Source organism: Eucyclogobius newberryi, unplaced genomic scaffold (genome assembly GCF_026437365.1).
Source record: "Eucyclogobius newberryi isolate DKJ021-1_F unplaced genomic scaffold, fEucNew1.0.hap1 SCAF_7, whole genome shotgun sequence".
Taxonomy (NCBI): Eukaryota; Metazoa; Chordata; class Actinopteri; order Gobiiformes; family Gobiidae; genus Eucyclogobius; species Eucyclogobius newberryi.
The window spans coordinates 27,542,511-27,564,538 of NW_027316389.1; the positions used below are offsets into that span (position 1 = coordinate 27,542,511).

Here is a 22,028-nt window from a genome sequence, read left to right on the forward strand (position 1 = left end):
AATTCAGTGTTATGTTCATTTATCTGGTTAACCAAATAATAATGTATACAAATATAGAGGGTGAACTTAAGGCACTGAGGTCAGAAAGCATCAAATATGCTCAGTTTGAAGCAGGTGCCTTAGACCAGCACGAACCCATTTGGACCAAAGGTTTTTCGGTGAATGTCCTTATTTCTGATTGTAATCCGAGTTTATGATGAGCAGCAGTGTTATTCTTCTATAAAAATAGCAGCACCTCCTCCTGGTTTCGTCACAAATAAACTTTGCTTCTCAATAGGGGCTCTACGAGCGTCGCACAGATAGAATCCCTTACGAACAGCTTTTAAGAAACCATCCACTTTCTCAACGGGGACCATGGATACAGCACATCCACCCCATCCTGCTCCAGTCAGCCGAGCCCCCACTGCCCCGGATTTTCTGTAGATTGAGAAAATCAATATTAATATTTAAGGTTATTTTAAGTGTTTCTTCTATCAACACGTTTAAGCTATAATTTGAGTTTATACTGTGGTCCAAAGAAAGATGACAAAAGACCCAGCCTTTAGAGGGAAAACATATGCTTTGAATTAGAAGTTTAGAAGATCAAGTACAACTGGTGCTGACTGAGTAAGGTGGAAGTGGGAAATATATTGTTTACAACATAATAGTGAAATAACTGTTCAGAAGATATGCAAAATTAAAATAATCAAGTAGACTACATGTCCAAGAAGAAAACTAAAGTAGAAAGAACATACTGATGCCCTTTTTGTTTCTAATTTTACAGGCCATTTGCAATCGCATCAATCAAGACATTTAAAGGTAGACTTTGACACATTACAGATGGATTGCAAACATATATGTTATCTAATAATTGTTCAGAAGTCTCCAAAAATATAAACTTTGGGGCATTTTCAGCCACATTAGATCATGAGTGTGACACTGTCAGCATCTACAATGTAAGGAATAGAATTATCAACACATCACTTACAGGCAGAGTTGGACGAGTTGGTCCAGCTCAGGACAGCTGCACTCGTACAGGTCTCTGCAGCTGGAGTGGCTCTGGTTCATCAGATCGCCAAGAAGCGTCAAGGCTCCAGCGGGCTCAGAGTCACACACCCGTTTGAACTGCAGGACTCGTGACGCCTCGCTGTACACATGCTTTGCCCTCTGGTGCAGCTTGAAGTGCGTCACTAGGGGAATATGTTGTAATAATTAAATTAAACAGTGCATGGTTATATCTAAATACATACACTCAAATGTAATATTTGAATAATATTATACACAAGAGGATGTTGGGGCACCACACCAGGGTTTAGTGGTTAAGTGTATTTTTACAGAAACTAAAATCTATTATTGTCTACACAGTTTACCCAAACAGAATGCATATTAGCCTACCATTCTGTGTGTTGGCACTCAGCAGCTCGGTGCAGAACTGCTCAGTGGTGATGTCCAGAGCCTTGCAGATCTCCTCTTTGGTGAATGGCTCAGGATGAAGCACCTCCTCCACCAGAGCCTCCATCTCTTCCAGCGATGCCTTCAGCTCACTCTGAACTTGAGCCAGCTTCAGCGACCTGCGGCAGTCCAGGCCCCGAGTCTTTGCCAGCATCTAAAAACAACACACAGACATGCAGAGATTGAGGAAACGATGAAGTCTTTGTATGTTTGAATTTACTAATCAATCATTCCATGTAATGTTTTATAACCCCTCCAAATGACCACTGAAGACTGACAAGCTGCAGTTCATCAATTTATAGTACATACGTGTAATATACTATATATACAGGTCTTCCAAACTTGAGGAAAACAACGTATTTCCTACCAAAATATGCTTCAAATGCAATACAGTGGATACCTTTGCTGCGATGCGGCATTCGACCACACGGATGTTGAAGTGAGAGGAAGCAGCTTTGTTCATCTCCACACAGCAGTTTGATATCACAAACACAGCCCCAGAAGGAAGTTTCACATCTGTGGCACGAAGAGGCTGGAACTCTATCAGCTTTGCCTTTTGCAAAACAGGAAATGCAAATGCTTAAAACAGCTGGGATAAGGAGATTTTAAAACTCAGACAAAGTAGTAGAATATAATATTTAATATAGAACGTGTAGTATTATACAGGGAGGTTTTTTAAATATACATACATACATACATACATACATATAACATACACTATATAAGATCATTGTTATAAGCACAATAACAATACAATAAACTCAAAGTGCCTCAGTGCCTCTGAATGTAGAACACAAAATTGCTGTTACCTTTCCACTTTCTGCTAAAAAGGAGATAGACTGGTCCATGCCTCCTCCCTCAGTGCCAATGTAGCGTTCACACTTGGCACAAATCTCAGCAAGAGCCACCTGCAAATAAAAATAACAACCTCATGTACCATCAACCCATCCCCTGGTGGATTCACATGCACAATGCATCAAAGTTAGTTTTTTCATAGTAAATTTGTATACCTTAGAGAGAGATTTTTGATTTGCCTCCATGGTTACAAGCCCTGCACAACAAACCAAGGCACTGGAGCTGGAGAGGCCTGAGCTTGGAGGAACCGTCCCATCAACAACGCACGACATTCCTGCAAGATTTGTAAGGCCAACATTTTCCTAAAATACAGGAAGATATATTGATTTGAAGCTACATATATTTTGAAAGCAATATTTAAGTAAAGCGATAGTAAAACAGGTCTTACCTGGATCCCTTTAACACCACAAAGAAAATAATAATACCATTTTGGATTGTCCCGGTCAATGGCAATGTCCTCAGTACAGGAGACGCCATAATCCCTACATTTTATATGATATATTTATTTATATAGATTTTCATATCACAGTTTTTCTGTGAAGACTTACGTGTAAAGAGGATTTGTATTGGCCAGTTGGATCATCCCTGATTTATTCACGGTTACAGCTGCAAGGATACTCTGTTCAATTGCCATAGGAAGAACTGAATAGCCACAGTAATCAATATGCTCTCCTGTAAGAAATAAGATGACCAGAATGCATGCATGTTCTAATTGTGCGAATCATTTGATTATCAAAAAACACATTGCCTACCAATTAAATTAACTCTTCCAGGAGCACATGCATAGAACTGAGGAGATTCCCCATGTCTTTTTTCAAAAGCACTTTTTAAGGCTTGCAACCTGTATCACAAGAATAGATATAAGTTACATTCAGTCATATTTGTATTGACTCATTATAGTTACATTTCTCACCTGTCATTTGCAGAAATCACTGTTGCTATCTTGGGTGGGTTAGAAGCCATGTCTTTCCTCCAAAGTAATATGACTTGACACGTCTACTTAAGAGAAAGAATCGTTTAAGATCTTGTATCCTGGTATGATCACATGACAATCTCAGGAGGAAGTATGATGCCAAACAGCTGACACAAGATCAGCTCCGGTATTTAGACAGCCAGTGTGCTGCAGCAAAGCAGATATTTTAATCTGATTCTGAAACAGCAGCATAGTCTACAACACGGAAGTGTGAAGTAAACAGGGGACTACGTCATCAAATTTGTACCTAACATATTTATACAAATATATCAAATGTTTAGGCTTTGAAAGGGAAACATCCAAATACATCATAGGCCGTAAAATAACGTTGGTAATATATGTGGCATATACAAGATTATGGATAAAATCCCCTTTTGACTTCATTTCCCAGAACGCCCCGCGCCTCAGTTGTCATGGAAATACAAACCGTTTCACACTTCCTGTTTTACAGTGTTTTTTTAATCGAAAGTGTGTTGAAATGCGTTTAAAAGTAGTTGATTATATTGATACTTTGTGGCAAGTGAGAAAACTTGTAGTTAAAGTTGTAACTTACAAATACAGCGGTGTTTTAACAGACTTTGGTTAAGTTTGTGTGGCGCTTTGGCGCTGCTGCTGCGCGGGACTTTTCAAAGTGGGCGAGTCTCTTAAAGTGCTCACGCCTGACCGAGGCTAACGCTGTTAGCTTTAAAAACCGTTGCATCCGCTCTATTTTAAAATCCTCATCGTTTATCTAGATTATTTGAACAGACAACAACGCTGACACATCATTTCTGCTGTGTAATTCCGTGATATGGAGTTGTTTTAAGGCTTTTGGACCCTGTGTTATTGTAGTAAACTAGCATGGTTCGGCTTAGCTATGTTAGCCTGTTTGTGTGCAGTTTGTAATTGTGAGGAAACAACTGGGACATCATGGAATTGATCTGATCGTGCCTTCTAATAATATTTGACCTCGGGAACATACATCATGTCCATCGACTTCGACAGTGCTGCTCTGCAAACGCAACATGAGGAGGAGGAGTACGACCAGGAGGACTACGCCAGGGAGCAAGAGGTACCTTTCATTTCGTGTTTGTGGTTGCAACAATTAATCGGAATAATCGTGATTTAGCGACTGTAAAATGCCAAAATGAGCCCCATTTCAAACTGAAGCTGCTCCTGAACCCTTTGGAGCACAAACACTTGCCTGGACTCTTTGTGAAGCTGAGACGCTGCAGTTTTGGCCTCTGATGTCTGATTTCCTCTGATTATAAGTGTTCTCAAGCTCTGCACAGAGGAATATTGTTATTTGATAAATATTAAAGAGCAGCATGTGTTTGGAGGATGGTCTGATTGACAATGGTTTGAGCAGATTTGTTGTGTTTTGACAATTCCTTTTTGAAAACCGAGGCCAATTTGACTAAACATTTAAGGGAAATTCATATAAAAGTCATATATATATATATATATATATATATATATATATATATATATATATATATATATATATATATATATATATATATATATATATATATATATAAGGGTAATTTATGTTTTTTGTTGTTTTGGAGCACTAAACTGAGTCTGATTCATTGCAGAATGTTTATGAATGAAAATAAGTCATTATTAACTTGCAGCTCTCTTCATATATGCCCAGCAGCTTGATAGTTTCCTTTTATCAGATGTGGACACAAAGGAAAGGTTGGAGGGCCCACCTCATTGTAACGGGTTATAATAATCATAAGTATATTTTTGTTACTCTTATCTGGACTATATCAACTCTAAAATGCATGTTTAAAGACATCATTTGCTAACCAATCAAATGGGCAATACAAAAGAAATAATTTTAAGATTTTAATTAGTTGATTTTCTTTGAAATTGGACAATATACATTCACACTCATTATCAGGAGAGATGCATTGTACCAGGTTGTAGCTCAAGTGCTAATTTCCACCTGTAGTCTCTGGGCATGCATGAATAATGCACTGTATTTATAAGTATTCTCTATCTAGAAGCCTTTAGTCATCATATCTAAACCTTTTGTTGGTTTAAAATGTATTTAAAAAATCTCAATGCACAGAAATAAATCCTTAAATAATTGACATCCAAAATAATTGTTATTTGTAGCCCTATTCCCAATATTTTTTGTCTACCCCTGTGCTATGTGTTACACTGATGTACAGTACAGACCAAACGATTGGACACACACCGCAGAATGAAGGCAAGAGGGCCAACAAGTGCTAAGCATCTCTGGGAACCTCCTTCAAGACTGATGGAAGACCATTTCAGGTGACGACCTCTTGAAGTTCATCTCTTCCACAGCTGGACAATGGCCCACACCCGTTCCTCTTCACACCTCTGCTCCGGCCCATCAGCCCACCACTCCACCCGGACTCACCCATCCCCCCAGCACACAGTCACCCTGCCATCCACTGACTGTAACAGCAGCAGAGGTGAGGAGAGAGATGAAGAGGATTAAAGTAAGGAAGGCAGCAGGACCTGACGGCATCGGCAGCAGGACCTGACGGCATCAGCCCCAGGCTCCTAAAATCCTGCGCAGATGAACTGTGTGGAGTTGTGGAGCATGTCTTCAACATGAGCCTGAAGCTGAGGGTGGTACCACAGGTCTGGAAGACCTCCTGTCTGGTACCTGTGCCCAAGACACTGCGCGCCAAAGACCTCAACAGCTTCAGGCCGGTGGCTCTCACGTCCCATCTGATGAAGACACTGGAGCGGCTGGTCCTGGACCACCTCCGCTCCACCGTGAGCTCAGCCATGGACCCGCTGCAGTTCGCATACCGGCCTGGCATCGGAGTGGAGGACGCCGTCATCTCCCTGCTGCACCGCTGTCTCTCTCACCTGGAAAAGCCTGGCAGCTCTGTGAGGATCCTGTTCTTCGATCTCTCCAGTGCCTTCAACACCATCAGCCGCTGCTCCTGAGGGACAAGCTGGAGACGGCTGGTGTGGAGTATGACCTGGCAGAGTGGATCCTGGACTACCTCACAGACCGACCCCAGTTTGTGAGAGCACGGGACTGTGTGTCTGACACTCGGACCTGCAGTGTGGGGGCGCCCCAGGGCACTGTCCTCGCGCCCTTTCTCTTCACCCTCTACACTGCAGTCCTCAGACATGACACGGACAGCTGTGTCCTGCAGAAGTTCTCTGACGACTCTGCCATCATCGGACTCATCATGGACGACGATGATGCGGAGTACAGAGGACTGGAGCAGGACTTTGTGGACTGGTGTCAGCGGAACCACCTCCTCATCAACGCGGGGAAGACCAAGGCCACTCTGCTGCCCCCCCTCACCAGTGAACATCCAGGGACGGGACATTGAGAGAGTGGACTCATACAAGTACCTGGGTGTTCATCTGAACCACAAACTGGACTGGACTCACAACACAGACGCACTGTACAGGAAGAGCCAGAGTCGGCTCTACCTCCTGAGGAGACTCAGGTCTTTTGGAGTGACAGGGCCACTCCTGAAGACCTTCTACGACTCTGTGGTGGCATCAGCTCCTGTATGGTGTGGCCTGCTGGAGAAACAGCATCACAGAGAGGGAGAGGAAGAAGCTGGACAAAATCATCAAGAAGTCCAGATCCGTCCTGGGCTGTGCTCTGGACTCGGTGCAGGAGGTGGGGGACAGAAGGGTCCTGGCTAAACTCACATCTATACTGGACCATGAGTGTCGCCCCCTGCAGGACACTCTGTCCGCTCTGGAGAGCAGCTTCAGTGAGAGACTGATCCACTCTCGCTGTGTGAAGGAGACGTTTCGCAGGTCTTTCCTTCTGCTGCTGTCAGACTTTATAACAAACACTGTTAGAACACGTGTATACAGTCATACCCATGTGCAATACTGTCATATTCATTCATTTGACATAATGTCAAATTGTCATATATTCTCCGTCCATATAAGTGCTGTAAATAAGAGTGTTACTTTTGTTACTGTTATTATTATTTTTAATTTTTATTAAGAATATAAGAGCTTTTTTATAAGAGCTTTTCTTTCAAGAGTGTTTTTTTTTTAAGCTTTCTATAAGTTATCTGTTCTTTTACTTCAGTACCTACTTGTGTTGCAACACTGAAATTTCCCCATCGTGTGGACAAATAAAGGCTTATCTTCTCTTAAGAGAATGCCAAGAGGGTGAGAAGCAGTAATCAAAGCTAAAGGTGGCTTCTTTGAAGAACCTAGAATATAAGACATATTTTCAGTTGTTTCACTTTAAGTATATAATTCCACATGTGTTAATTCATAGTTTTGATGCCTTCAGTGTGAATCTACAATTTTTATAGTCATGAAAATAAAGAAAACTCTGAATGAGCAGGTGTGTCCAAACTTTTGTCTGTACTGTATATTTAAAACCTTTAATTAGTATATTCCCCAGCTATAACTATTGTAATTTCTTGTTTATTGATATATCTAAGCCAAAAATTATCCTACATTATTAAGGATGTAAAATGGCATTTCATATTCTGTTCATTTCGATTCAATGCCACCTTTAAAAAAAAAAAATAAAGAAATCTAAAATGCTCACGGACACACAGGGGTAGACTACACTGAAATTTTGCCTTGAAAGGGAAAATGTAGGTAGTTGTAGAATGCTGTGTGGTATTGTTGGTTTTCCCACACAAATATGCCAGAAGTTGTCATGAATAGATTTGCTTGATCAGTTTTATTGTCAATGTTTTATTATGCATGGATTTGGATGAATACCATATGCACAGTAATGGGCCGTTCATCTGTTTGCTTGGGGAACACCTGAGTGCGTTGTTGACACACTGACAGACTGCCCTGTGAATCACTGTAATTGCTCTATAAACCTGTGCTATTATTGGCTCCAGAAAGTAAGTCCTCCTTCCAGGTGTGTCGTAATGGTGAAACAGGCTTTCCCTCCTTTCAAATCATTTCGATGATGTTGTTTCTTGGGCTAGCTGCAAACATGTGACTTTTTTTAAGCATTGCTAATTTAGGCAAAGCACAACATTTGTTTTGGTTTTCATCAGAAGTTGGTCAAGTGGAATATATTCACCACCAGTAGTTGGAATGTTTCTGCTCCAGTTAACCTTGCTATATGTTTCATCTAAACAATGGAGGGCTTTTTGAGCAAATCACAGCAATACCACGGGGAGCTGACGACATGCCGGGAGCATTTTGGATATTTAGCACAAGGATAGGATGTGCATAACGGCTTGACAAGAAGTGTTGGTTAGAGGGTCACTATGGGTCCTTCTATCGTGGAAACCGTGGAGGATTTGAGGGACATGCAGGAGTCGTTATGGGAAGTAAGTCCAGCTGTCTTTACTTTACGTTTATCCTTTGGCCCTTACAGATGGTCTTGTGGGTCACTGACGTTGAGAGGAATCGGCCATTTGTTGTTTTTGTGTTGGAGGGGTCAAGATAATTCGAGTATTTTGACTGTAGGAGCAAACATTTATTTATTTTATAAATGTAATAATTCACAAGGGAACTGAAATGTATTAATATAGTTTCTGCCACATGGTGGCTCAGATGGTCTTTATTTGAACTAATATTTTTATTATATTTATTGGCATAAATGTCACTTATTGCATCTATAATACTCAACCTTTAAACTATATATATCTCTTGTATGCAACAATACAAGTAGCAACAAGATTAGGCCCCGATATGCCCTTTTAATAATTGGAAACAATGGAATACAGATGCAATATTTGGACCCAGATATTAATTCATCATACTTACTTCAGGCAAGAGTATTTTTGTGTATTTTATTTTGTTTATGGTGCAACTGGGTTATATGTTTGAAATTGTATAACTAACTGAATGCTCAGTAAAAGCAGTTATAGTAGCAGCATAGTGAGTATCTCTTTAGCGTTTATTGATTGTTTTTTCCATTTTCACTGTTTATTACTCTGTTGCCTGGAAACCACAGTGACTCTTCCATGTGCTGTTTTCTTCTTTTTTTTACAGCTGCACAAACTCCTCACAGACCTGCCGGATGACATGCTTGAAGATAGCAGAGACTCCTCCCCAGGGCTGGAGTACTCGACCTGCAACAACAAAAATACTGGCAATAGGTAAAACAAATTGAGTCAAAATTAAAGTCCATCGAATGATAACAAATTAGAAATATTTACACCGTATATTTACAGTTTGCTTTTTCTTCACAGTCCACAGGCCAATGGGGCTCAGCAGTGGCCGAATCAGGCCCGGCCAACTGAACAGGTAAAGTACCGGCAACACATTAACCATATTAACTACAAAATATGAAAAAGTTAATTATTAATGTACATTTGAAGAACTATGAAGCAAAGTTCAACCAGTTCCAATATGGAGACCAGGTCCTTAATGGACACATGAATGGACATCATGGTCAAACTCAGCCTCACGTTTGGAAGCAGACACAGGGTCCACCGTTCAACCAAGGAGACTACTCGTACCACAGCATAGGCACAGAGGACAATGACTTCTCTACAGACGACTACGGGACAAACTCGTATCCTCAGGCCTCTAAAATCCCCGTTGGAGATGGTGGATGTGGGGACAGACGAGTCCACGGGGAAACCAGAAATCAGTTTCAGGTGTGGATCATTTTTTATCTCAACTCTTTGTATAAGAGAGATTTGTTATTTGTTCAGGGCTGTTAATGCTAATCTGTCAATTGGTAACATATTGCCTATAGTGAGTTTATTAAGAGAAAGTAAAATGCATTAAAATTAAAATGTTCACAAGTACAATTTTTTTGTCTGTAATTGAATTAATTTTTTTCTTTTATTCACAGGTGTTTAACTCTGAACCACATCAAGGTCCAGAACTTGATCAGCTGCAAAGAGAGTTTCTTGATTCAACAGCAAGTAATACTTCACTTTAATCTGTTCAATACCATTTGAAAATTGAACACATTTAATATATTTTCTTATTTCAGAGACTGCGGATCAGGAACAGCTCGCCCAGTTGCGCGTCTTACACAAGGCACAGCAGAGACAGACCGAAGACTTGGAGCAAAAACTGGAGGATTCTCGCCGCAACATGCGATATCTGGAGCATCAGTTTGCCATCGTGAAAGGTACCGGAAATGAGATTTAAAACTGGATTTGTCAGAACAGACCCACACTAATTTAAATGTACATTTTATCAACAGATGAAAAGGATGGGCTGGCCGTAAGTCTCAAAGAATCAAGTCACCTGATTGAAGAATATAAGGACAGAGACGTGAAAATGCAAAAAACTATGAAGGCATTGGAACATCAAGTGCAACTTCTAACTGAGAAAGACCAAGAGGTACATTCTACTCTCCGCACTGCTTGTGTTGACTATTCTAATAAGGCAAATTGTGGAGATTGTCTCTAGATGTACAGTTACATGAATGCCGCAGCCTTTATGATTTTCATATTACAACCAATTAAATGGCTATTTCAATTCAATTTCAATTTGACTTGCAGCCCAGATGACAAACATCCATTTATTTCAACAGAACATGAAAAAGCAGAGAGTGGCAGATGCTGCGGTTGACACTATGAAGCAGCAGATGTTGGACCTGTGCCGCTCGGACACTTTATCCAGAGCTCGAGAACAACACGACCGAGACATTACCGTCCTGAGGGAGCAGCACGACGCAGCGCTTTTGGTCTCTAAGCAGAAGATTGACTCTGTATCACAGGCACTAGACCAACAGGTGTGTGGAGCAAAACTAACAATTGTTTATAAGTCAGATTTAATATATGACTTGCATGTTAAGTTATAATTGTATTGAATAACACTTTAGATAGATTTTGTAAATGCTTTACATAAAACATGCTTCTCGGGATTTTGGTTTAGTTGTAGAGTAGATGATATATTTAATCTGCCATATATTAAAGTTGGCACATTGTTTTGTGTCTCTTGCACACTGTTGGCCACTCAGAAAGCTTCCCAGCAGTGAGTCTAGCTTTATATAGCAGAAAACTCAAAAAGGCATTTTTAAAATATCGATATGATGATACTAAATTTGGTGGTACAGTATCGATATTGTGGACGATATGTGTCATTTTGGTATAATTATATTGTGACCGCAATACAATTTTGTTGGCTTGTTTAAAGAAAGGAATCTTGTTTACGCAAACTATTTGACATTTTGATTATTAAAATGGGTGTATTTTCTTTTGAGTTTGTGCAGGTCGTGGTTTGACAGAAAAATTTAGTTAGTATTTGGTTCTTTAAAACATAGTGATATATCGTAGAATATCATTATCAAGACATAAATTATCGCACGTATAGCAAAATTGTGATATTGTACCATGAGCCGCGTATAGTTCATCGCTTCGAATCGTGCAGGACCCTGTGATTCCCATTCCTAATCTCTCATAACTCTTTATAATCAAAATGAGGCTCATGTGCATCGAATAGCACTGTGAGTTTTGGCTAAGCAGACATTTCATCATTTAAAAAAAGCCTGAATTGCTGCCCTGTTGTTTGTAGGTTGAGCTTACTCAGAGGTTACGGGAGCAGGTGAAGCAGCTGGAGCGCCAGAGAGAAGAGGACCAACTGGAGAGGGCCAGAGTCATCAACACGCTCACACAGCGCCTGGAGGAGAGCCAGCAGCAGTGTGCCAAGCTGCTGCAGACAAGTACGACTGGGAAGAACATGGCGCTTTGTAAATGGAGTTTGTCATAGCACATTGTGACATTTTGTTCCTTCAGATTCAGTACAAGAAATGAGTCGGATGCAAATCAAACTCCAGCAAACCCAATCTGCAAAGGCACTGGGTGAAAACATGAATAAAGCCTTACAGGTTAGTGTTTTGCTTTACTTTTGTTATCCATCAGAAAGTCCTTAGTCATTAAATTCACTTTTTCATTTGTAGGAGGATCTGGCAGAGCTGAAGGAGCAGATCACTTTATATGAATCTGCTGTAAAACACAGTGTAATATCCTTGGACCTAAATAAAGACCTGGAGAACCATCTCTCTGAGTCCTGTATTGATTTGGGATTGAAGAACAGCAACCTGAGGAATGGCACTTTACGCAGGTAAAGAAGCATAATTGTGCAGAGTTTAGATGTAAATAAGGCCATTTGTTTATTGAAACATGTTTACTGCATTACTTCCTCATCTGTACAGTTGCGTTTCCAAGTTATATTTGAGCCCCAAATGTAATGCAATTGTATTGCAACATGGTAAACTTGCGGTAATTGTTATAAATACCCTATTCTACATGCGTGTCCACAGTCCCTTGGCCAACCTGCCCGACTCGAAGCTGCCCAAAGACGAGGCGTTGCGGCTGATGAGGTCGGAGATGCAGCGGTGTTTGGGGAATCTGAAAGGAAAGAGGCAGAAGATTGAACAGCTGCAGGACGAACTCCGGGTCAGTCAGGCCCGAGCGGACAAGCTGCAGACGGAGCTAGAGGAGGCTCAACTCAGCTCTACGGTGGGGACTACACTCACAATGAGTAAAGTAGCACACAGGGATTGGATTGAATGAAATGTAATGTTGGAGTTGGACTTGGGTCATTTGACACAGTACACAGTACACAGTACATGTGCATGATATGAAGACGCACATGCTCTCATTCATGTCAATCAACAACCTAATGCCCCTAATCTGCATCTCCACAGATCAGAGAAAATGGCCAAGTAAAAGTAGCAGATATGCATGGGGCGTCTCAGAAAGAGTTCAACCAACTCGAGGTGGACAAACAACACTTGCAGGAACAAGTGGAGGTCTGTGGGTGTTTATTATTATTATTTTTAAATCATCATTACTATAAATGCATTTCTTTCCCCACAACATTTTATGACTTTGCTGCTTTTTAAACTATACATTAGTTCCTAATAAATAATCTTGGTCCAATGACAGACTTTGGAGAAGAAAAATAAGGAACTGAAACAGAACGAGGAAAAGTTGAAAGCTGCAAACTTGGAGCTGTGCACCAAGATGAGAGAAATGATTCAGGAGTTGGATCAGGAAAAGCAGGAGGCAGCTCAAAGGTACAGGGCACTTTTTTATACAATCTACAACTTTAGCTACTTACAAACTTTACATTTTTACAGGGGTCATTATTGAGTCATTTTTTATGTTGATTTTTTACTTCATATTTGTGACCTCATTCATTTCTCAGATCAGAGAGGATTTACCAGCAGCACAGGGACGACGTGGTGGAGCGCGTCAGGGCGGAGCTTCTTCAGGAGCACACGGCCCAGATGGAACAACTGACCCAGCATCACCACCAGCAGCTCCAGGAGTTACAGTAAGTTACAGATCTCATTGTTTAGCATGTTAGTTTTATACGAGGGGATATAATTGACCTTTGTTTATATCAATCTCTCCTTAGAACTCAGCTGTCTGACGCTCATGATAAAATGTCAGCCGTGCAAGAGTGCTACATTTCGGTCTGCAAAGAGAAGGACACGCTGGAGGAAAGTATTCGCAACAAAGATAATGAAGAGGCTACATTAACGGAGACCATGGTAAATAAACACACATAACAGGATTTATTTATACGTCTGCTTTATAGAACTTACTTTAGAGCGTGTAAGAATACAGTATGAATGTTGTTGTAGCAGAAGATGCAAGAGGAGACTGACGCGGCTCTGAAGAGGCTGAGGGCTGAGCTGGAGGTGCAGTACCAGGCGTCAGTCGCTGAACTCAAAGCAGTTTGGACCAAAGACAAGGAAAAGGAGATCCAGAAGAACGTAGACACTCATGCGGCTCAGATTAATGCAACCTGGAAGGAAGAGATGAAAAAGGTTAATGTTTTTAATTGTTATCTTGTTATGCAAAAATGTACAGTTTCACGTCTTTTCTCGTATATATATATATTTTTTTATGTCTTGCTTTGCTGTGTGTGCGCAGGTGGAGCAGAGTTGGTCCCAAAAACTGGAGGAGGCAAACCGACAAACGCCCAAAGAAACTGCAGAGGTGACGATCAGCGCTGAGGAGCTGGAGTCCAGGCTCTCGACTCAGAAGCGACAGCTGCAAACGGAAGCAGACAGAGCCAAACTGAAGGCTGTGGAGGAGGCGAAGAAGCAAGTCCAGGAAGATCTGCATGAGAAACATCTGGAGGACATGGCCAAACAGGTGCATTTTAGAGTGATGATAAGCCATTCAAAACTAATTATTGCATCATATATGACCCTCTGCTGAAGGTTCACATGATATGCCTCATAATTGTACTTATGAACCTTTTTAAAATGCTGTATCATCAGAATGTTCAAAATTCTGATCTGGAGGCAAAACAAAGTAAAACCATAATGCGTTTCCAATGATTAAAGCTGGGGTACCTAATTTTAGGAAGTAGTTATTTAAACCTTTTAAAGTATTCACATCTAACACAGCTTTGAAAAGTTTGAAAAGATTAAATGTGTAGACAGCATGTGGAGGTCTGAGATGTATATATATTTTTTCCCCTTCAATGTTCTGCTTTTTACGATACAATACTTTCTCGGGTGGAAACAGAATGGACTAAAAAAAGTTATAAATTATAAAGGATGAAAAGAATACATTTGTCGAGCCTCAAACCTGTATTTGAAGTGTCCGTAGATAAAATTAAAACGATTTTGTGGTCAACATTTCTGTAGGTATTTGTTCAGTAAAATCAGGATTTTACCTTCATCAAAAATGCAAATTGTCTACTATTTAATAAGAAGTAATATTAAATACTAATTCTGCCCATCAAAGTAAAAATGCAGTAACTTTAAACAGTCAGCTAAACTGAGAAAAGTAGTTTTAAAGTTTTGATGTCCCTCTGAGAATATCAGTTACACTAATAGAAATGTACAATAGAATAATATACTTAATCACAGCCAGACACTAGACTGGTTTTGGAGCCTTTTAAGATGTAGGCAAATGAGAGTCTGCACTGGGGGACCCTATAGCGCCTCCCTGAGGGCAAACGGTCATACTGTGAGTGGAGGGGAAGGACACTATCCTCTGGGCCTGTTGGAGGACAGACTCATGGTACAGCTCAGATTAGTGTTGTCTCATTCGTGTTTATCTGGTGCAAGAGTTTTGTTTTCAGCTGCAGAGAAAGGATCCCGCACCAGGCCGTATCCGACCAGGCTCTCCAGCAATGCAAATGTATTCATGTCTTACCTTTTTATGATGAGTAAATAATTTGCAAATGGCAACCATCCCAACTGATATTGCCTTCAAGCTCTAAATGTGTTCTTTGTGCACATGAATGGAAAGTTTCATAGCTGAATGTTATTTAATTTACAAATTAACCAAGAAACAAATTGCAGTAACTGCTCTGCTCCTCAGTAAAACAAGAGGAAAGTGCAGTTACTGCGTTTGAAATGATCCATAAGAACATTATGAGCTGCAGTTACTGCTCATTTAACATCAGGATTTTTTATAATTGGTACATAGTTGAGCCATAAAACCTGGTCACCAAATAAAACATGTGATGAGAAGCTGTTTTTGGTCTCATCTCAATTTGAATAGAGTTACTGCATTTTTACTTGGTAGTGAAGAATTGTAAATGTTTTTAAACCCGGCTCTTATATAATTTGCATGTATGAGTCATTTTCATGTACCAAAATACATACTTAGTGATATTCTGAGGTTAATCTCATTATATTCCACTTCACTTTTGCCTCCACTCCAGAATTTCAAATGTTTTTGTTCACAAACTTTTAAAGGGTCTGTCTGTATTTTGAATGCATTATACCTGCCTGCATGTAATAGTTTATGTGGAAATATTTGTACCCAATCTTATAGTGCTGTCTTGATTTATCTATGCACTTCATTTGAAGGTTGAAGGTGCCGTAACCAGGGCTTATAATCGCTGGGTCGAAGACTTGACTTCATCACCAGAATACCAGGCCTCTCTTCAAAGTGAGAGGGAGAAATGGGAAGAACAGCAGCAAAAAGTCACAGATCAAAAGGTCTGTACTCCCAATCAGAATAGCCTCTGACCAATAATAGACAGTTCATCGTAATTGTATATATTTGGTCTGCTTCTGGTGATTTAACTTCATGCTTTGCTTCAACATTGGCCAGCTGTCCCAGGCCTTACGTGCAGCAGAGGACCAGTGGGCTAAGCGTCCGAAGAGCCAGCTGGAGGAACAGTCTTCATCTCAACGGGAAGAAGAGCTACAGCAGGCCGTATCGACCCTGCAGAGCCAACTGGACCAAACCAGGAGAGAGCAGGCCGCTTTGCTAAAGGCCGAAGTGTCCGCTGCCCGAGCCGCCTGGAACCGAGACAAGCTACAGGAGATCAACACTGTCCAGGCGCGCAGCGAACAGGCGTGTCAAAACAAGCTACAAGAGCAACAGAAGAAGCTCGAACAAGCTTTACAACAAGCAAAAGAGGAGAAGAAAGAGCTGCTATCTCAGACTGAGGTCAAACTGCAACAAGCTGTGAAATCCAGAGAACAGGAGTTGAAATGTCTCTTTGAAGAAAAGGAGAAAGTGCAAATGAAAGAGGAAATTCATGCTGCACTGGCCCAAGTCCAAACACAACTCTTTATGGAGCAGCAGGGATCAGAGGAGGCCAAGAAAACCAGCAGTGGCCAGTCAGAGGACACAATAACACATGTCGTCCAAAACCTCTGCAGAGATAGAGTCAACAGAGCAGTGTCCCAGGCAAAGAAGGAGTGGACGAAGGCAGGTTACTTTTTAATATAATTTAGAACCGATCAGAACAAGGTGTACAGCAATGATTACTGAAGCAAATAAAACATTACAGCACAAGTTAAAATAGGCCAACATCTTTCTGAAATGGTCTGAAGACTTTCAGCGTCTGATAAGTTGTGAAATTTAAAGTATTGTTGAGCCAGCGACAGCCCCAAACCCTGATAAATGTTGCATCTGGCATAAAATAAGCCAAAAGTCTGAATTCTTGGACACTATGGGGCAAATTAGTTTTTTTGCAATCCCAAATGCCATGTTTATTCTGCTCAGTTGCAAATAAGGACTTAAAATGTGTAAATCTGCATGTTTTCTAATCTTTAAAGAACAATAACAAAAGTTCTTGTATGAAAAAAATATGTATCATAATGTCACTAATTGTAAAGTATTTTCTGCTGTTCGTATAGACGAGTGAGAGAAAACTAAGCTTGGTGTTGAAAGAAACTCAGGAACAGTATGAAAAAGAAATCAACAAAATACAAGGTACAGTAAATTGGCTGCCGGTGTATTTTCCGTTCACAGTGCAGTGGTTTCCCCGTGTGATATATGAATTTCCATTTTTCATTTCCAGCCTCTGCGTCCCAGCGGGCCGAGCAGGGCCGATGCAGAAAGGAGTGCACCGAAACTGTCAGTAAACTGCAGAAGAAGAACCACGAGCTCCAGAGACACTTGGAGAAGGCCTGTCGTCAGCTGCAGAGCGCGGTGAGAGAGCACAAGGCCGTCGTGAAGAAACTCAGAGGTGAGTCTGTGGTTAGAAGCATGCAATCATGCAATCATCATGCATCACAGCAGAGGTTCACTTTATAGCGTGTCCTCTGCAGAAAACACTCTTGCCTTTTTGGCCTCATTTAGTTTAACATATAGTAAGTTAGTTAATGACACAAGAAAAGACTAAAAGGCTCAGGATTCTTGTATTATGTTGTTTACTTCCATCATCTCAAATGTCATTGCTCTAGAGTTTGTTATTAATGTTGCACTGAGCTGAATGTTGGAATTAAATTATATTGCAATTATTTTTATGTAATGTTATATTGTTAAAAAATGTCTTTATAATAATATATATATATATTGTAATACGGGCAAGTTTAAAAAAAATTGTCCATTTTCAAATTTAGTCCGAATCAAATCTTCTCCTTTTTTAAAATGTCAATGATAATGTCGGTCTTGTTGGTGGGGTTTGTGTTTGGACAAGTCACATGCAGCACGCTAACAAAGCCTCAAGCCTTGGTTTGATCTTGGTTGATATTGAAAATCAACCCAAAGAAAAACATGAGTCTTTAGCATCTTGGGCTGAATATCAGGCTTTTCTCACATTAATATGCATGGGAAATCTATAATAATAATAATGATACCAAAACGTTGTGGGCAGATTTATTGACCCGTGTTGTGTTTTTTTAGAGGAACACGAGGGCTTCGTTCAGAAGGTCAAAGAGGAGCACTCGCAGCAGCTTGAGGAAGCAAAAAAGATCAGAGAAAAGACTGGGTTTGTGCCTTTGTTTCCTCCTTTATTCCATAACATTGGTTTCATTTGTCTAACCTTTAGTTTTAAATTACCAAAATAATGAATTATACAATATTTAAACATTTATCAGAATATCCTTCAAACTTATTTTCTCTTCACTGTGTCAACTTATAAGTGTGTTCATCTGCAGTATTTTCTCGATTCCCAAAATTCCTCAAATCTTCAGCTGTTTTTATGGATAAATAAATCAAACTGCTCTTGTACTTAAGCAGCTGAACTCTTGTTTTTTCCAGTAGGAGTGCTGAACAACAACATGTTCAGGAAGGCCTGGAAGAGATGAAACTGCAATATCTAAATACTGTGGAGAAAATCAGAGGTGTGTATTTTGGAAGTGGGGATTAAACATTTTGAATATTGGTTGTGAGCGCATCCTGGTTTTACAGTTCTGTCCAATTCTGCAGAGATGATGAGGTCAAAGTTTATCAGGCCAGATATTGATGTTATTAGATATTAGAATGAGAGAAACAAAGGTTAGAACATGTTTGCAAAGAACTATGATCAACAAATTGGAGCAACAACACAAAAACTGAACCTGACTTTCCAAAAATTGAAGCTCAGTCACTTTGAAGAAGAGCAAACCGAATGATCCTCACAGGAAACGAGTCTATTGGCTTGGAATGTTTTTAAAAAGTGGTCAGTGCTTGCTCTCACTGTTGTGGTTTAAGGCGTTGCACTTACGTATGTGTCACTTCCTGGCCTTGACCGTTTGACCAGTGTTTCTGCCCTCTCCATCATGTCAAAGCGGTCCTGTTCTGCAGAGCTCGTGCATTTGAATAGTCTTTTAAATTACTAAGACCGCTCCAAGTGAAAGCTGTGAAAGCTTTGAAATGAACTCTTGTCTATGAAGTATCATAAATATATTTCTAGGAAGTCAGTCAGCAGATTAAAAATACAAAGAGCTGCAAAGTCATCTGGATTTGTTTCTTTTAATTTATGATTAGCCACATTTTAGTCAATTAAAACGATGTTGGCTAATACAAACTATAAGGGAAAAGTTTAAAATTAGAATAAATTGGAATAGTCTTGATCGATGCCAAAAGAAAAGCATCAGGAAATGTTGTAAGTTGGATTTTGGCTTGTAACAAAATAACTTTTTATGTTTTTATGATCAACAACAGGCTTCCATTTGCCACCTAACCTTACAATAACACTCTGCAAACATTTGTTTTTGGTTCGTTAAAGTATCCTTTGGAGAACCACTGGTTATACGCTCTGTTAACTTGGCAAAGACAGCAAAGTTTATTTTTCAACATTCACAGATGTCTTCTTTGGTCTCAAATTTGATGCAGTTTAAATGGCACAATACTGGTCTCACCACTGCCTTCTTTTCATGAATTAAACCTCCTAAAATCAAATGACGTGTGGTGTGTTTTTCAGGGGACATGATGCGTTACCTGCACGAGAGCCGTGAGCGAGCAGCAGAGATGATTCGAGTGGAGGTGCAGAGAGAGCGACAGGACACGGCCCGGAAAATGAGGCATTACTACCTCACGTGTTTACAAGAGCTACTGGAGGATGGAGGCAAAACCACTGGGTAAATATTGGTTCAAGATTTGTTGTTATTTCTACTTTATTTGGAATACAAATGATGACCTTTTGCTTCTATCCTTGTCTGTAGAGCTGAGAAGAAAATTATGAATGCAGCAAGCAAACTGGCGGCAATGGCTAAAGTGCTTGAGACCCCCGTCAAGAATAGATCTGTAAAACACTTTGCTGTTCCCTGTAAGTACTAAAGAGCCCTGTGCTAGACCACACGATTACATGATGACAAGAATTTAAAACAATTAAATTAATGTCATTTTTTTTTGGTCATATTATTGGCGTCTTTCTAGTTTCTTGTTTTAGCCTTTCTATAATGCTCTTTTCTTCAAATACATCCATACACTTGTATTTGGAGTATGTTGGAGTATGTTGAAGTTAGTGTGTTATCGGGGCTGAATCCAGAACCTCGTCCTGTGTTACTAAAGTCCATGCACATTTACTAGACAAACATTAATCATTTCAACACTCATTGCCTTGGTATTTCGACCGAAGCTAACGGCTGTTGTTTTGCTTCTCTCAACAGTAGTACTTTTGTAATGTTCATCTTATTTTTAGTTACAATAGATATATCTTATTTCTTTTTGTCAGACAACTTTGTTAGCAAGATGTTTAAAGTAAGTACTTTAAAATAATAATCTAATGGGTGAAAGCGTCTCAATAACAAAGTTATATTATCTCATCAGTAGTGTTTTTGTGTGCCACAAATGAGCTGAATTATGCATTTTAAATGAATACACTATGTGTGTTTGTTTGTTTGTGTGTGGTTACAGGTGGAGGGACAGTTGTGTCGGACAATTCGAGCCCCCTTGAGCCCCCAGACAGGAGACTGGATGAGAAAGTCCAAAAACAAAAGACTTCTGATATGAAAATGAAACCGTCAACTGCAGTAAGGACCCAATCTGTCAGTGATCAGGACCAGTCTGTCCCAGGACAAACCCAGAACCCGCTCGCTTCATCATACAGAGCGCCTCAAGAGAAAAACTCCTCTTCTCAAAGCACTGACGCTTCTGTTAGGAGCAAAATCAGGGACCTATTTTTGCAAGGGCATGTGGCAGAAAGCAGCTTTGATCCAAAAGCAAAACTGTTTCTTCAGGAACTGCCTGTTAGGGAGGAGAAACAGTTGACAGATTGGAGTTTAAGTAGCAATGACTCAGAAACAGGTCTCCAAATCCCTCGTCTGTCCTCTGGGAAGAAGGTCGAACCACTCGAGCCCTTTTCAGTATCTGTAGCTTCGAATTGTGATTTTGGGGCGTTTGGGGGGCTGACATCAGATGCCTCGGACCTAACTGTGTATAATGAAATAGTGAAAAAGACCCCCAATGTGTCAAACGCTGATTTCTACAGTGCCAAGTTGAGTTTGCATAGACAACCTACGCCTGGATCTGAATCTGCAAAACAGTACAATGTTTGTCCAAAACTGCCATTTTCTGAGTTAAGACAAAAGCAACAGGACAGTGGATTTGGGAGTCCATTTTACTGCCAGAAATGACAGTAAGAGCTACAATAGATAAACTACAGTGCCTTTGTGTTATAAGTTTACATTTCATAATATGTTTGTCTTGTTTAATTGATAAAAGGACAGAGTAAACTCTTATGACCAGAAGTGTCCTAAATTACAATAAGTAGCCGTGGTTGTCTTTGTTTGTTTTTGTTAGCAGTGGCAGTTGTGTGAAAAGAGATTTTAGCCATTTCATCTGTTAGTTATAGCCACCACGTATACAATTTAGAATATATAGGTTTTCCTTAGATTGGATTACAGGCTCTTTGGTCAAGTCTATGTAATGTGTTTTGTTGACTCCTGTAATATTCAGTTTACATGTATTTAATGGCTTCTGTCTCCAGTGTAAAGAACAAGAACTATTGAAACATTCTTGCATCTGTTGCCTTGAACTACGCACACAGTAGCTGGAGTTCCTCGCTGCAGTGAAGGTCACGCGCCTCAGAGGCACTTCAGTAGCTTTTTCGTGTGTAATTGTAATATAATGTACTATTTTATATTTTTAATAAATTTTATTTTTTTTACTTTACCTGTGTTGCTTGATGATTACTCAGAGGTGGCACTCCTGTCCTATTGAATTTGCACAATGATTGTACATCCAGACTAACACTACTTTTCCAAACCCTGAGTTATTACGTT

At 40.1% G+C, this 22,028-nt stretch overlaps 2 protein-coding genes across 3 annotated transcripts; one reads left to right on the forward strand and one right to left on the reverse strand.

The window, feature by feature from the left end:
• Positions 1-23: 23 nt before the first annotated feature.
• Positions 24-3,431, reverse strand: galk2 (galactokinase 2). The gene is made up of 10 exons (XM_072434716.1): positions 3,200-3,431; positions 3,039-3,127; positions 2,835-2,958; positions 2,675-2,768; positions 2,442-2,588; positions 2,241-2,339; positions 1,832-1,984; positions 1,375-1,585; positions 968-1,169; positions 24-417 (listed from the first exon to the last, which is right to left on the reverse strand). The coding sequence occupies exons 1-10, from the start codon at positions 3,247-3,249 to the stop codon at positions 210-212; spliced, it is 1,377 nt and encodes a 458-aa protein (XP_072290817.1). The 5' UTR covers positions 3,250-3,431; the 3' UTR covers positions 24-209.
• Positions 3,432-4,079: 648 nt separating this feature from the next.
• On the forward strand, positions 4,080-21,429 carry cep152 (centrosomal protein 152). Of its 2 annotated transcripts, none has more exons than XM_072435144.1 (27): positions 4,080-4,310; positions 9,191-9,297; positions 9,391-9,445; positions 9,520-9,801; positions 10,002-10,074; positions 10,146-10,286; positions 10,362-10,501; positions 10,695-10,895; positions 11,678-11,825; positions 11,899-11,990; positions 12,063-12,226; positions 12,426-12,624; positions 12,813-12,917; positions 13,054-13,184; positions 13,316-13,444; positions 13,529-13,664; positions 13,758-13,943; positions 14,050-14,274; positions 15,951-16,082; positions 16,198-16,803; positions 17,235-17,310; positions 17,399-17,566; positions 18,226-18,310; positions 18,586-18,665; positions 19,727-19,883; positions 19,968-20,071; positions 20,662-21,429. In XM_072435144.1, the coding sequence occupies exons 1-27, from the start codon at positions 4,224-4,226 to the stop codon at positions 21,378-21,380; spliced, it is 4,728 nt and encodes a 1,575-aa protein (XP_072291245.1). In that variant the 5' UTR covers positions 4,080-4,223; the 3' UTR covers positions 21,381-21,429. The 2 variants fall into 2 exon arrangements, with proteins under 2 accessions (XP_072291245.1, XP_072291246.1); XM_072435145.1 differs by having other exon boundaries at positions 13,761-13,943.
• Positions 21,430-22,028: the final 599 nt, after the last annotated feature.

Bases quoted from the DNA above. Each gene is read 5' to 3' on its own strand.
- galk2 (XM_072434716.1), bottom strand. From the start codon at position 3,249: ATGGCTTCTAACCCACCCAAGATAGCAACAGTGATTTCTGCAAATGAC. The intron at 2,340-2,441 runs GTATACAAATTT...TTTTATTTGCAG, and splicing joins ATCAAAAATCTCTCTCTAAG to GTGGCTCTTGCTGAGATTTG. The intron at 1,985-2,240 runs GTAACAGCAATT...GTTTTGCAAAAG, and splicing joins TTTTAGCAGAAAGTGGAAAG to GCAAAGCTGATAGAGTTCCA.
- cep152 (XM_072435144.1), top strand. From the start codon at position 4,224: ATGTCCATCGACTTCGACAGTGCTGCTCTGCAAACGCAACATGAGGAG. The intron at 10,287-10,361 runs GTACCGGAAATG...TTTTATCAACAG, and splicing joins TCAGTTTGCCATCGTGAAAG to ATGAAAAGGATGGGCTGGCC. The intron at 20,072-20,661 runs GTAAGTACTAAA...GTGTGGTTACAG, and splicing joins AAAACACTTTGCTGTTCCCT to GTGGAGGGACAGTTGTGTCG.